This window comes from Aotus nancymaae, unplaced genomic scaffold (assembly GCF_030222135.1).
Source record: "Aotus nancymaae isolate 86718 unplaced genomic scaffold, 86718_ANA_hifiasm-v0.15.2.pri h1tg000028l, whole genome shotgun sequence".
Lineage (NCBI taxonomy): Eukaryota > Metazoa > Chordata > Mammalia > Primates > Aotidae > Aotus > Aotus nancymaae.
Genome location: NW_026988441.1, coordinates 18,273,264 through 18,288,691, shown reverse-complemented (window position 1 = coordinate 18,288,691; position 15,428 = coordinate 18,273,264). Strand labels below are relative to the sequence as shown.

Genomic DNA, 15,428 nt, shown 5'->3' with positions numbered 1-15,428 from the left:
TTCTCCAGGGATGGGACCTGGCTGTCCCCACTTTTCGTAGGCCCTGAATTCTTATTCTCTGATGCTGTGTCTCCCCACTAGGGGCCCCTCATGGTGACTGAAGCCCTTAAGCCATACTCTTCAGGAGGTCCCCGCGTCTGGTATGTCTCCAACATTGATGGAACGCACATTGCCAAAACCCTGGCCCAGCTGAACCCTGAGTCCTCCCTGTTCATCATCGCCTCCAAGGTATGAGTACCAAAAACTGCCCAGCCCCTGGCCCTGTGTGTGTTGGGGCAGAGAGGGATGGCTGTCTTCCCATCCCCCTGGCCATTGGTCCTTCTTGGCTGGTTCCGAGTGAACCATGGTTTGTGGATTGGGTCAGTACAGCTGCCCTAGATTGTTTCCATGCCTGGCAGCAAACGAGGTTGACTGATGAAAGCCTGAACACATCAGTTTGAACCTTTGTGTCCTGACCACACCTACTCGCCTTGTAGGATCTCCCCTCAGCCTGGGACTGCTCACCACTTTCTCACAAACCTGTCCTTTATGCCTGCTCCTTTCTTTATTATTTTTATTTTTTGGAACAGAGTCTGGCTCTGTTGCCCAGGCTAGAATGTAGTGACACCATGTCGGATCACTCCAATCTGTCTCCCAGGTTTCAAGCGATTCTCCTGCCTCAGCCTCCTGAGCAGCTGGGACTACAGGTGCCTGTCACTACTCCTAGCTAATTTTTGTTTTTGTTTTGTTTTTGTTTTAGTTTTGATGGGGTTTCACCATGTTGGCCATGCTGGTCTTGAACTCCTTACCACAGGTGATCCGCCCGCTTTTGGCCTCCCAGAGTACTGGGATTACAGGCTTGAGCTACCATGCCTGGCCATGCTTGCTCCTTTCTGATCCCAGAGCCATGCCCTGATAATAGAGGGGTTTTGTTTGTGTCATTTATGCTCTCTTTACTCACATGAATGCACATGAAATATGAAGAATTCCATCTGAATTCTGAGATCCCTTCCAGCTTGGGCTGAAGAGAGCCTCAGGCTGACTGCATCTCCTCCAGAGAGAAGCTGTGGTGTTTGACCTGTAGGCTTAGGGTGGGGGGTGCGTGTTTATGAGTCCCCCTCCTCTGATTGTAAAGAGCTGGAATCTCAGAAGATTATGTGGTGTCACTGTCGCTGACCTGCAACTACTGCTCTGTGTGACAACTGGGCATCACCTCGGCCTCTGCTGCTGAGCCCTGGCTCAAGGTTGCACTCACTCCTGAGCTCAGGTGCCCACTGCTGTTCTCTTTGGTTGCAGACCTTTACCACCCAAGAGACCATCACGAATGCAGAGACGGCGAAGGAGTGGTTTCTCCAGGTGGCCAAGGATGTGAGTGGTCTATAAGGCCTCCTTTGTGGTTGATCTGCGGGCTGGGAAGAACAGGGTGGGCCCCTGCGTAACCAAGCCTGGCCCTGTTTCTCCTGAAGTTGGAAGTGGAAGGTGGCCTTGCCACTGCCTGCCTTTGCTAGTTGAGATGATTGTTCATCTTGGCTTTGCTAGACCCAGCCTTGCAGATGTGACAGAACCTGTTCTGGCTGACTAAAAGCCCTCTCATGGCCCTTTCTTTCTCTAAGTTTCCTTGGCGCTGCAGGAACTCTTGGCCACACCTATTTTATAGGGGAGGGACGTCCCTGGCCCCCATATGTTTGTAAAATGGGATGAGCAGGTGGCCTGTGACCCATCTGCTTTCTTGACCTTGATGTGGGCCTCCTCCAACAGTCTCAGAACCAAGGATCGGGAATCTGAGTCCCACACAGGGCCTTGGTTCCTCTAGGGATGGGGAGTGACTACCCTTGGTCCCCCTGGGCTGGGTTTGGTAACTTGGCTCTGTCTCTTGTAGCCTTCTGCAGTGGCGAAGCACTTTGTTGCCCTGTCTACCAACACAGTAAGTGCCCCCGTGATCCCCTGTACTGCCTTCCTGGGAGGGCCCAGCAGGTCCAGGTCATGGCCTCTCAGAGACACGATTCATGGGTCTGGGGGATCTTTGGCTGATGGTATGGAAGAGTTGGTTGCCTGTGGGCTGCAAGCCGTCCTTGCCTTTTCCACATTCACCCATTCAACCTCTGCAGCCTCGAAGAGAGAGGCTTGCAGTCAGTGGGATCACGATAACCCCTTCTTCCATCTCAGGCCTGACTGATGCTCAGAACCCTCCATACACATGACCTTCCTAGGCCTCTGTGCCCAGCATCTCCCCAAATGGGACAGGCTGGGTAGGGGTAGGGGATGCATTCCATTTTTCACATAAGGACGTAAAGCCTCAATGAAGGGAGTTGACATTTTGCCCCCTACTTAGTAATTGTGTGTGTGTGTGTGTGCGCGCGCGCGCGCGCGCGCACGTGTGTGTGGTGTATATGTGTGTTTTGAGACAGAGTCTTGCTCTGTCACTCAGGCTGGAGTACAGCGGTGTGATCTCGGGTCACTGCAACCTCTGCCTCCCGGGTTCAAGTGATTTTCCTGCTTCAGCCTCCCGAGTAGCTAGGATTACAGGTGTGCACCACCACGCCTGGCTAATTTTTATATTTTTAGTGGAGACAGGGTTTCACCACATTGACCAGGCTGGTCTCGAACTCCTGACCTCAAGTGATCTGCCCGCCTTGGCCTTCCAAAGTCCTGGGATTACAGGTGTGACCCACTGTGCCCTGTTTTTTGGGACAAGGTCTCGATTTGTCACTCAGGCTGGAGTGCAGTGGTGTGATCTTGGCTCACTGCAACCTCTGCTTCCTAGGTTCAAGCAATTTTCATACCTCAGTCTCCTGAATAGCTGGGATTGCAGGCACCCACCACTATGTCCAGCTGATTTTTGTATTTTTGGTAGAGATGAGGTTTTGTCATGGTGGCCAGGATGGTCTCGAATTCCTGACCTCAAGTGATCTGCCCACCTTGACCTCCCAAAATGTTGGGATTACAGGTGTGAGCCACTGCACCCAGCCCACTTAGTGATTGTATGAGTAGGTGATGCCAGGATTAGAACCTGGGTCACCTGCCTCCCAGTTCTGCCTGGCCACGAGGTTTTGCAGGTTCAGCAGGGCAGGGCAGAGTGAGGGATGCTTCAGGAATGACAGCAGCAGTCAGCCAGTGGGCACTGTGTTGTACTGGAGCTGGGGACGACATCCACGTCTACTCCCTGCCACTCCTTCCACCGTCACTCCCACCTCTGCCTCCAGTGCTCTCCCACCTGCAGCAGGACACCGTAAGGCTGGCTAACCATAGCGCTGTTGCCTGCCTCCCACTGACTGGTCAGTAGGGCTTCTCCTCCTGTGGGGAGTAGATAAGGGGTTGCTGGCCTTGTCTCCCCTGGGGACCAGAATACTTGATGGGTCCTCAGAGCTTCCTGGCGCAGTCACCCTCCCAGACGTGGGAATGGCTGGGTGGCTCTCCAGCCTGTGTGTGATTGCCTGGCCTGGTAGGTGGCCCCGCTCATGCTCGGGTCCCAGTCCTAGGTTCGGTTCCCACATGTCCTGAGGGGTCATGCTCTGGTGTCCCAGACAGGCCCGGGTGAGAGCTATTGCAGGATACTTGTGTGGGCCAGGTCCTTACGCAGGGTTACAGCCACCCTCAGCAAGGGGCTTTGCAGGTGCAATGTCACAGGTGTGCTGGTCGTGGACTGACCTGGTGTCCAGCTTGGGGTGGGTAGATTCTGGGCCCCACCCTTGACTCAGAGGCTGCTCCAGCCCTGCCCCTTCCCTGGTTCTGGGGAAAGTGAAGCTCAGCTCACAGAGCACAGCTCCCTGCCTCCCAGAGCTCCTGTTCCCATCCTGCTAGCAAATGCTTCCTTTCATTTCTCTCCCTTTGTTTTTTATTTAGGCCAAAGTGAAGGAGTTTGGAATTGACCCTCAAAATATGTTCGAGTTCTGGGATGTAAGTACAGGCACTTCTGCACTGGGTGAATTAAGTGTCCTTTCCAAGTCATGGCTGTTGAGGGGCCCATGAGGTCAGGTTGGTGTTTATTGAGTACTTGCTACTTATCTAGCTTGGAGAAAGGTAGAGAGGCCCTCAGAGAGGCTTGGAGGGCAAGAGCAACTCAGGCAGGGTGAGGGCTCTACTTCCACCTGAGGGCGTGCTAAGCTTGCAGGGCCAGTTGACACTCCCTTGGGTGCCTGCCTGCAACACCCTCTGTGGGGTAACCCGAGTCCCCCTTACCCCGTCCCACAGAGCTGAGGTTGTGAGTTATTCTCAGTGATGACCTTTGTCTGAACGGCAGCCGCCATCTGTAAAGGCCAAGGGGCAGGGTGAGGCATGAGGTGTGACTGGGTAGCCCTGGAAAGGAGCAACAGGAGCTGCAGGAGGAGCTGGGGGGTGGTGGAGAGGAGGTGCCAGGGTAGGGCAGCTTGCAGAGCAAACCCTGCCTCAAATGACTGAGCTGCAGACCCCTCTGCTGGAGCCAAGCAGTGAGCTGCAGCTTTCCTTGTGCACTTGCCCAAGCTCAGCAGTGGTGTGAGGAGGGCTCTGGCTTTGAAGCCTGGGGTGCAGGGGTGCAGTGCAGGTTGTGGTACGGGCGCTGTGAATGCCGTGGTCATGGCTGGGCTTAAGTGCAGTGCTCTAACGCTGTGGCAGGTGCAGCAGACAGGGTGTTGCCCGTTTGGTGGTTTTTCTCCCTGGGGCTATTTCCAGGCATTTGGACCAGAGGCCCTTTGCTTGGTAATGGCATCCACAGACATAACCTCATTCCTTTGAAGGTTCTACAGGCCTTTTACTACTGGGGATCTGGGAGAGAATGAAGCCCTAATGCCTTAAGCCATCCACTGTGTATAATGAGTTAACTTCTTTCTAGAATGGGACTAGTTATATACCATCCTTGGAAGAATTGACAAGAGTCACTCAAGTCATTTTCTGCATCCTGTGGCTCACATGTGGAACCCCAGTCAAGAGAGACTGTGCAGCTTCTAATAAATGTTGCATGCCTGATAATGGAGGGCAGTCACCTTCCACCTCCTCCTTGGGATCTGGAGCCTGAGCAGGTGGTGGGCAGGGATGTGTGGGTGCCGCTGCCAGCCAAGGAGCCAAGCAGAATGGGGGTGTCCTTGCCTGTCACCACCCAGCATGCAGAGATGAGTTAGGGTGTGGCTTAAGGAGAGGATGGGTCTGGCCTCCCAGGTAAGGCCTAGGAATGATAGTTAGGCACAGGAACATGGGGCCGGGGTGGCTGGTGAGACCTAAGTAGAGGCCTCCTGGGCCAGGCTAGACAAACTGCAGGGGCAGGAGGAGGGACCTGCCTGAGTCTCTAGAGTCTATCCTGCTGAATCAAGAAGGTGATGTCTGAAGAAGCCAGGGACAGGAACAGATGAAGTTCCTAGAGGTGAGGTCTTGGGTGAGCTAAAGGCATCAGCTCAGACCTAAGGATGCAGTGCCAGTTCTCAGGTGAGATTGAAAGAGTCCTGTCTGATAGGGGTACGTTGAAGTGGTGACTCTTTGGGTGTTGGAATCAGGCAGGTGTGGTGGGAAACCGTGGGGTCTGTCAGGTCTCAGCCAGAGCCAGCGCACGCTGCAGGGCCAGTTTTGGCTGGTGAGGCCTGAAGAGGAGCCAGAGCAGGTCCAGGTGAGTTCTGAGGAGGAGTCAGGACAGGGAGAGGGACCCGTGGGTCTGAATTCTGGAGGAGATGCAGGTATTTAGAGTTGGTTCTGTTAGGTGAGTCTGAGGAGTCAAAGCCATGTACATACGTCAGCCGGGCTCTGTGGGAGGCAGTGTAGACCTATGGCATGGGACAGGTATGCACACTGGGATCTGGCCATTCTGAAAAGTGAGGATCAGGTAGTGGGTAGCTGATTGCTGAGGGGTAGTTAGAACTCAGGATTTGGCACACACAGGTCAGCACCTGGTTCTTAGCATCCTGACTGGGTGTGATGGGCAGAGCACAGGGCATCAGAGTGTCCATGACTGAAGTCCAAGTCTGTGGCGTCTGGGTCTGCAAAGCCCAGATGAGGGAGAGGTAGGAATATACCTGGTGATACGAAGCGAGGACAGGGGAGCTAGGGCGGGTGAGGCAGGCAGGTGGCCTTGAGGAAATGTGCTGGAAGCTGTGGTCTGAGTGGCTCAGGGTGGGTAAAGGTCCAGAGAACTGGGTCTACAGGGCAGACATCTGAGGCTGAGCCAGTCAGATAGTGTTTGTCAACACTGGGCTCTCACCAGTCTCCCTCAGGCTGAGGTCAGCAGGCAGGGACCTGTCACGTGTGAGGGAAGTGTCTGTTCAGGTTAGGTGTGTATAGTACAGCCTTTCAGAACCGTGTCTGTCTGAGATCCCAGGAGCTGAAATCAGAGAGGTGTGTATGGCTGGATTTCTAGGAGAGGTAGGCAGAACTAGATTAGTCCGGTAAGCACATTGGAGCTAAAGATAGACAGGTCGAGCTGGGTCTGACAAGTGAGGGCCGAAAACCCTTGATCGGGTCTGGATTGGAGCTGTGTCCTCAGGCGATGTCTGAGCAGCTCTGGTGGGTGAACCTGGATCCCCTGGGAAGAGACGGAAAAGCTGGAGTCAGACAAAGGGATGGCGAACTGCATCCATCTGAAAGGTGGATAAATCCTGGGTCTGGTCCAGGTATGTAGACAGGTCTAGCAGGTGAGGTTTCAGGGGGTTAAGGTGAGACATGGGTATGTATTTTTGGGTCTCACAGATAAGGTCTGAGCTGCTGAGGTCAGGCCCTGGTTTGTACCCCAAGTCTGAGAAGCTGCGTTAAGCATGGTGGGTAGAATTTGTTGGGTTTTGTCTATGAAACCAGGGGCACGCAGAGGTAGGTGGACCGGAACAGCCATGGTCAAGCTAATTAAACCATCCAGCAGTTGAGGTCAGGCACAGGTATAGAGAGTGGATCTGTCAGGTGAGGCCCAAGGAGCCGAGGTTAGGCTTATCTAGAAAGACCTAGATGTGGTAGACAACCTTTGAAGATGTGAATTAAAGGCAGGTGGATAGAGCCAGGTCTCTCAGGAAGATCTGAGGAACTGAGATCTGGCACAGTGAGCAGGTCTGGATTTCCCAGGTGGTGTCAAGACGGTGTGTAGGCCGGGTGTGGTGATTCACGCTGTAATTCCAACACTTTGGGATGCCGAGGGAGGCAGATCACTTGAGGTCAGGAGTTTGAGACTAGCCTGGCCAGCATGGCAAAACCCCATCTCTACTAAAAATACAAAAATTAGCCAGACATGGTGGTACACGCGTACAATCCTAGCTACTTGGGGGCTAGGGCACTAGAGTTGCTTGAACCGGGGAGGCAGAATGAGCCAAGATCACGCCCCTGCACTCCAGCCTGGGTGACAGAGCAAGACTCTAACTCAAAAAAAAAAAAAAATGGTGGGGGGCAGTGCCGGGTCGGGTAGCTCATGCCTGTAATCCCAGCACTTTGGAAGGCCGAGGTGGGTGGATCATCTGAGGTCAGAAGTTCGAGACCAGCCTGGCCAACATGGTGAAACCCTGTCTCTATTAAAAAAATAAATTAGGGGCCAGGCGCAGTGGCTCACGCCTGTAATCCCAGCACTTTGGGAGGCCGAGGCGGGTGGATCACGAGGTCAAGAGATCGAGTCAACATGGTGAAACCCTGTCTCTACTAAAAATACAAAAAATTAGCTGGGCACGGTGGCACATGCCTGTAATCCCAGCTACTCAGGAGGCTGAGGCAGGAGAATTGCCTGAACCCAGGAGGCGGAGGTTGCAGTGAGCCGAGATCGTGCCATTGCACTCCAGCTTGGGTAACGAGCGAAACTCCGTCTCCAAAAAATAAAAAATAAAAATAAATTAGCCAGGTGGCATGTGCCTGTAATCCTAGCTACTTAGAAGGTGGAGGCAGGAGAATCGCTTGAGCCCAGGAGGTGGAGGTTGCAGTGAGCTTAGATTGCAGCACTACACTCCAGTTTGGGCAATAAGAATGAAACTTCGTCTCAAAAAAAAAAAAATAGATGGGTAGGTAGAAGTTCATCTTCTGGGTAAGGTTGAGGAGCTGTGGCCAGGCATGGATATGGAGAACTGAGTTTCTTGAGTGAGGTCTGTGGAGCCTGGCCCAGGTTTATCTCTTTGGGTATATCAGGTCTGAAGAACGGGAGTTAAACATAGGTGTTTAGAGCAGGGTTTGGCAGGTAAGGTCTTTGGAGCCAGGATCAGGGCAGCTTCACAAAGCTGGATGTGTTCATGAGACCTAAAAAGTCACATAGTCAAACCCAGGTAAGAAGAACCAAGTGTGTTGGATGAGGTATGAGCAGCTGAGGTGCTCCGGAACCCTCATCACATACAGGTAGGGGATGCTCATCCACCAGGTACAAGCCCAGGAGCCAGCATTAAGCACAGGTGGGCAGACCTGGCCCGCCAGGTGTGATCTGAAGAGCCAATATGAGGCTCAGGTAGGTAAAGCTGGCATGCCAGGTATACTCTGAAGAGCCAGGGTCAAACACAGGTAGTTAGAGATAGTCTTTCAGGTGTGGTGTAAGGCGCCAAGGTTAAGTACAGTTAGGTAGAGCTAGCCTACTGGGTGTGGTTTGAGGAGCTGGAGTAAGCTCAGGTAGGTCAAGATAGCCTTTCAGGTGTGGTTTGAGGAGCCGGGGTAAGCTCAGGTAGGTAGAGATAACCTTTCAGGTGTGGTTTGAGGAGCCAGGGTGCGCACAGGTAGGCAAAGTTGGCCCACCAGGTGTGGTCTGAGGAGCCAAGGTCAGGCTGAGGTAGGTAGAGCTGTCTGCCAGGTATGGTCTGAAGAGTCAGGATCAAGCACAGGTAGGTAGTCTGGGTCACTAGGTGTAGTCTGAGTACCCAGGGTCAAGCACAGGTAGGTAGAGATGACCTTCCAGGTGTGGTCTGAGGAGCCAGTGTCAAGCACAGGTAGGCAGAGCTGTTCTACCATGTATTGTCTGAGGAGCCACGGTCAGGCAGGTAGACAGAACTGGTCTTCCAGGAGTAGTCTTTTGAAGGAAAGCCGAGGAGTTCAGAGTTGAATGCAGGTAGATAGAGTTGGCTCTTTCAGGAGTTGGATTCAGGCACAGAAATGTGCCCCTGGGTCTTTGAGGTGAAGCCTGAAGAACCAGAGTTGAGACTAGGTGGGTAGAGTGACCTCACAGGTCAAGCCCATAGCATGGGGGTCTCTATAGGCAGGGAGAACACTGTGGGTTTCCTAGGAGGTCTGTGACCCCTAAGTTAGATGTGAGTAGGCAGAGGTACCTCTCTCAAGCAAGGACTTTGAAGCTACAGGGACGTACACCTGGGGACTTGCAGATGAAATCATTGGTGCATGATTCTGGCTCAGTTGTGCTGACTCAATCTTAGACCTGGGGACAATGGGTTAGTCACAAGTTGGTGGAACTGCAGATCTCAACTGGGGTCTGTAGAGCACCGGTATGCAGAGATGTTCCATTTGATGAGGTCTGACGCTCCTCAGTGAGGTCATTGGTGCTGACATTAAGCAGAGATTGGCAGCATTGTATCTGTCCGTGAGACATGCAAAGCCAAGCCAGACATGGGATGTGGACTGCCAAGGCCAGGCTCACCTAAATAGAGCTGATCCTGGGCACCTGTAAGGAATCTGAGTTGGGCTCAGGCAAGGGAACTTGAGTATGTCAGTCAAAGTGTGAGGGGTCAGATTATATGTTCCATCAGCTGAGATGTCTGGAACCCATCTTTGACAGATGTATAACTCTGTAGCCTGAGGCACTGGAGTTGGACACAAATAGGCAGAACTAGGTCTCCCAAGTGAAGCCATTGCATCCATGCTCAGTGCTGGTATGTTTACCTGATGTTGTCAGTGAGTCTGTGGATCCAGGGTCAGTGCTAGTATGTTTACCTGATTATGCCAGTGAGTCTGTGGATCCAGGCTCAGTGCTTGTGTGTTTACCTGATTATGCCAGTGAGTCTGTGGATCCAGGCTCAGTGCTGGTATATTAACCTGTTGTTGTCAGTGAGTGTGGATCTAGGCTCAGTGCTGATATATTAACCTGACATTGTCAGTGAGTCTGTGGATCTGGGCTCAGTTTCACAGAGGTTGTACAAACATGGTCTTAGGTAGGTTCTTGACACCTGGGTTCAAGCATAAAAGTACTGCTGGGCTTGTTAGGTGAAGTGGGTGGGGGTCTAGCCCAGGAATGCATAATTGGTGTGGCTGGCCGGGCCTGGAGAAGGTGGGTCAGACACAGGTGGGACCTTTGGTGGTAGGGTCAGACACGATTAGGTGAATAGTGTGGGCTCTTATATCAAGGGAAAGCCGTAGTCATTGTAGGTGTTTGTACCTGGGTGTGCCTGGTGATGTCTGGAGAGCCTTAAGGATCAGGTGGGGCAGGTATCTGTTCTCAGCACCCTGGTCAGGTATGATAGTGCTCAGGGTATTGCACAGGCCTGAAGATCTGTGTAGTCAGTCCACCGTATTGGCCTGCATCCAAGGTGGCATTGTGTTCCAGATGACGTAGGGTCTGAGTTAAAAGTGAGGAAAGTTGCCAGGCGGGGTGGCTCACACCTGTAATCCCAGCACTTTTGGAGGCTGAGGTGGTTGGGTCACCTGAGGTCAGAAGTTTGAGACCAGCCTGGTGAGACCCCATCTCCTAAAAATACAAAAATAAGCTGGGCATGGTGGTACATGCCTGTAATCCCAGCTACTCAGGAGGCTGAGGCAGGAGAATCGCTTGAACCTGGGAGGTAGAGATTGCAGTGAGCTGAGATCATGCCACCACACTCAAGCCTGGGCAATAGAGTGAGAGACCCTGTCTCTAAAAAAAAACAAAAAAGTGAGGAAAAAGTAGATGATGGTTAGATAAGGTGAGATCTGGGGGACTGGGGCAGGTGAGGCACAGACGTTGAACTGACTGAGGAGCTGCGTCTATAATGTGTGGTCTCAGACGCCACTACACTTAAAGGTGAGGTCTAGAGACCCGTGTCTACTGGTTGAGAGTTCAGAGGCTCAAGTCAGACAAGTCAGACAAGTCAGACACTGCATGGCATTGCCAGGCTCTCGCAAAACTGGGATCTGAGGACCTTTTCTCAGCCAAGGTGAGCAGCCTGGACTTTGTCAGCCAGAGGGCTGGCTGTGTGCTGAGGTTTAGTTTCTAGAGTTGAGCCTGGGCTGGATGTGGTGGCTCATGCCTGTAATCCCAGAGCTTCAAGAGGCTGAGATGGGAGGACCACTTGAGGCCAAGTGTTCAAAACCTGCTTGGGCAACAGAGCAAGACCCCATCTCTACAAAAAAATTTAAAAAATAGCAAAGCATGGTGGTGTGTCCCTGTAAGTCCAAGCTACTGGGGAGGGAGGATCACATGAGCCCAAGAGCTTGAGGCTGCAGTGAGCTGTAATCATGCCACTGCACTCCACCTGGGTGACAGAGCAAGACTCTCTTAAAAAAAAAACAAAACTGAATCTGTTAGGTCAGATGTAAGAGCCTGTGTCAAGCGTGTTATATTCTGTGGGACTGCATCTGTCAGGTAAACTTCCCGGAAACTCAGTCTTTCCAAGTGAGTGGATCCACCCGTCGTCTCATTGTCCAAGCCAGAAACCTCTCAGCCACACTGGAGAGCTCCCAGAATCAGTCCTCTGCACTCCCCAGTCCATCTCCAGGGCTCCCAAGTGGCTTGTTTGCTTCTGCCCTCGCCTTAGCCACAGACTGTTCTCAGTCCTCCCGCCGTGCATCTCAGGCTTCCACCCTGTAGTCCTCACCCCTTCCTTTATCCTCTGGATGGTGCTATGCTTCCCCCTGCCTCAGTAGGCTTCCAGAAGAGAATTAAGCCCTCCCTTCCCAAGGCGTCTACTGGTTGTAATAAGTGGGCACCTCTCCTTCATGTCTAGAAGGTTACTAGTCTCTGACCATCCTTGGGAGAACTGAGAAGTCAAGTCGCTCAGATCATTTTCTGTGGGGCTTAATTCTCTCACCCTTGAGAAAGGCTGCTCTGGCCACAGGACCTTTGCATGTGCTGTTCTGGCTGCTGGAATTCTTCTCCTTCAGTGCTTCCCTGGGTCATGCTTGCTCCTTCTTGAGGTCAAGGCTCAGGCACCCCTCAGGTTCCTTTTATAAGCACCATGTTCCATTTCTCCTGAGCACTTGTTTCTCAGTTCCACATTTACTGGCATGATTATTTTCATGTACATCTCTCCCCAAACTCTGCATCCGTTGCCTGTGCTAGAAATGTGGGAGGTGCTCCATAAAAACAGCTGTTAGGAAGATGTCCATGAAGTTCTGAGGATTCTGATGGCACCAAGTAGAGCCTGCGGGTATGGCTTGAGAAAGTACAGTGTGAACGGTAGGCCTAGGTGTGTCTTGGGGCTGAGATGATCAGTCAAGCTCAGGCATGACCCATTGGGCCTGTCACTGTCCAGGAGGTGAGTTGAGGCACAGGTCTGAGGTTCTGAATCTGTCCATACCACCTGAGAAGTTGGGAATGGGCACAGGTACAAAGTGATGAGTCTTCATTGTCCAACAAAAAATGTCTGGCACAGGTATGAGGATCTGGGTCTGTCAGTATCTGAGGATGTGGGACCTGGCACAAACATGAGGCTCTGGGCCACTGGTGAAGCACGTGGGCTGGGGAACAGAAATGTGGCTGTGGGTTTTCAATATCTGAGAAGGCCCCTCCAAGAGCAGCTGAGAGCTGCTGGGTCTGTCATTGTTCAAGGAAGCATACCTGAGCACAGGTATGAGACTCAGAAGGTGGGTCCTGGCACTGCTACAGGGCTCTTGGTCTGCCAGTGTCTAAGGAAGTAGGGCCTGGTACAGGTATATGGTGCTGGAAGAGGTATCCGAGGAGGTGGGCTAAGCACAGGTATGACATCTGGGTCTTCCAGTGTGTGGGGAGGTAGGATCTGGTACAAGTATGAGGCCCTGGGTCTGCCGGTGTCTGAGGAGGTAACAGCAGGTATAGGTATGAGGATCTAGGTCTTCCCGTGCCTGAGGAGGTAGCACCTGCCACAGGGCGGAGGATCTAGGTCTTCCGGTGTCTAAGGAGGTAGCACCTGCCACAGGTCTGAGGATCTAGGTCTTCCCGTGTCTGAGAAGGTAGCACCTGGTACAGGTATGAGGATCTAGGTCTTCCGGTGTCTGAGGAGGTAGCACCTGGCACAGGTATGAGGATCTAGGTCTTCCGGTGTCTGAGGAGGTAGCACCTGGCACAGGTATGAGGGTCTAGGTCTTCCGGTGTCTGAGGAGGTAGCACCTGGCACAGGTATGAGGATCTAGGTCTTCCGGTGTCTGAGGAGGTAGCAGCTGGCACAGGTATGAGGATCTAGGTCTTCCGGTGTCTGAGGAGGTAGCAGCTGGCACAGGTATGAGGATCTAGGTCTTCCGGTGTCTGAGGAGGTAGCACCTGGCACAGGTATGAGGATCTAGGTCTTCCGGTGTCTGAGGAGGTAGCACCTGGCACAGGTATGAGGATCTAGGTCTTCTGGTGTCTAAGGAGGTAGCACCTGCCACAGGTATGAGGATCTAGGTCTTCCAGTGTCTAAGGAGGTAGCACCTGCCACAGGTCTGAGGATCTAGGTCTTCCCGTGTCTGAGAAGGTAGCACCTGGCACAGATAAGAGGATCTGGGTCTTCCAGTGTTTAAGGAGGTGAGGTTGGTCACAGATGTGAGGCCCTGGAGCTTTCAGTGCCTGAGAAGACGGCATCTGGCAGAGATATGAAGTCCTGAGTCTTCTAGTGTCTGGAGGGGTAAGGCTGGGTACAGGTATGAGAATCTGGGACCGTCAATATCTGAAGCGGTGAGATTGGGTCCTGGTGTGAGGATCTGGGTCTGTCCATGTCTGAGGAGTTAACATCTGATACAGGAATGAGGATCTGGGTCTGTCAATATCTGAGGATCTGGTACAGGTGTGAGGATCTGAGTCTGTCCATGTCTGAGGAGTTACCATCTGATACAGGAATGAGGATCTGGATCTGTCAGTATCTGAGGATCTGGTACAGGTGTGAGGATCTGGGTCTGTCCATGTCTGAGGAGGTAAGATCTGTTAACGGGTACGAGGATCTGGGTCTGTCCATGTCTGAGGAGGTGGGAATTTGGTACATGTATGAGGATCTGAGTCTGTCAGTATCAGAGGAGGTAGGATTTGGTACACATGTGAGGATCTGGGTCTTCAGGTGTCTGAGGAGGTGGCATTTGACACAGGCATGAGAATCTGGATCTTCTAGTGTCTGAGGAGACAGGATCTGGTATTAAGTATGAGAATCTGGGTCTGTCAGTGACTGAGGAGGTAGGATCTGGCATAAGCATGAGGATCTGGGTCTGTCAGTGGCTGAGGAGGTAGGATCTGGCATAAGCATGAGGATCTGGGTCTGTCAGTGTCTGAGGAGGTAGGATCTGGTACAGATGTGAAAATCTGGGTCTGTCCATGTCTGAGGTGATAGGATCTGGTGGAGGTATGAGGATCTGGGTCTATCAATTTATGAGGAGGTAGGATCTGGCTCTGGTAAGAAGATCTGGGACTGTCAATTTCTGAGGAGGTAGGATCTGGTACAGGTATGAGGATCTGGATCTGTCCATGTCTGAGGAGGTAGGATCCAGCCCTGGTGAGAGGATCTGGGTCTGTAAATTTATGAGGAGGTGGGAACTGGCACAGGTATGAGAATCTGGGTCTGTCAGTATCTGAGGAGGTAGGACCTGCTGCAGGTATAAGGATCTGGGTCTGTTAAGGTCTGAGGAGGTAAGATCTGAGACAGTATTAAGGATCTGGGAATCTCCATGTCTGAGAAGGTAGGATCTGGTATACATATAAGGATGAAGGAGGTAGGATCTGATGCAGGTATAAGGATCTGGGTCGGTCAATATCTGAGGAGGTGTGATCTGGCCTTGGTATGATGATCTGTGTCTCTCAATGTCCTAGGAGGTAGGATCTGGCCCTGGTATGAGGGTCTGAGTCTGTCAATATCTGAAGAGGTAGGAATCTGGTACAGATATGAGGATCTGCGTCTGTCAGTGTGTGAGAGGTAGGACCTGGCTCTGATAGGAGGATCTATCTGGGTCTGTCAATATCTGAGGAAGTAGGAATCGTACAAGTAAGAGGATCTGGGTCTATCTATGTCTGAGGAGGTAGAATGTGGCCTGGGTATGAAGATCTGAGTCTGTCCATGTCTGCAGAGGTAGGATCTGGTGCAGTTATAAGGATCTGGATCTTACAATGTCTGAGAAGGTAGGATCTGGCCTTGGTATGACGATCTGGGTCTGTCAATGTCTGAGGACGTAGCATCCGGCATGAGTATGAACATCTGAGTCTGTCCATGTCTGTGGAGGTAGGATCTGGTGCAGGTATAAGGATCTGGATCTTACAATGTCTGAGAAGGTAGGATCTGGCCTTGGTATGAGGATCTGGGTCTATCAATGTCTGAGGAGGTAGGAATCTGGTACAGGTATGAGGATCTGGGTCTCTCCATGTCTGAGGAGGTAGGATCTGGTACAGATGTGAGGATCTGGGTCTGTCAGTGTCTGAGAAGGTAGGATCTGGCTCTGGTATGAGGCTTATGAAGATTTCGGTCTGT

At 52.2% G+C, this 15,428-nt stretch overlaps 1 protein-coding gene across 2 annotated transcripts in view; it reads left to right on the top strand.

The window, feature by feature from the left end:
* The window catches only part of GPI (glucose-6-phosphate isomerase), a 42,838-nt gene that overhangs the window by 11,066 nt on the left and 16,344 nt on the right, over positions 1-15,428 (top strand). For both annotated transcript variants that reach the window (XM_012438510.3, XM_012438503.3), the window contains 4 exons: positions 82-228; positions 1,276-1,347; positions 1,859-1,903; positions 3,823-3,876. In XM_012438510.3, the coding sequence (XP_012293933.2) occupies positions 82-228; positions 1,276-1,347; positions 1,859-1,903; positions 3,823-3,876 (318 nt within the window). The remainder of the gene's footprint in view (positions 1-81; positions 229-1,275; positions 1,348-1,858; positions 1,904-3,822; positions 3,877-15,428) is intronic.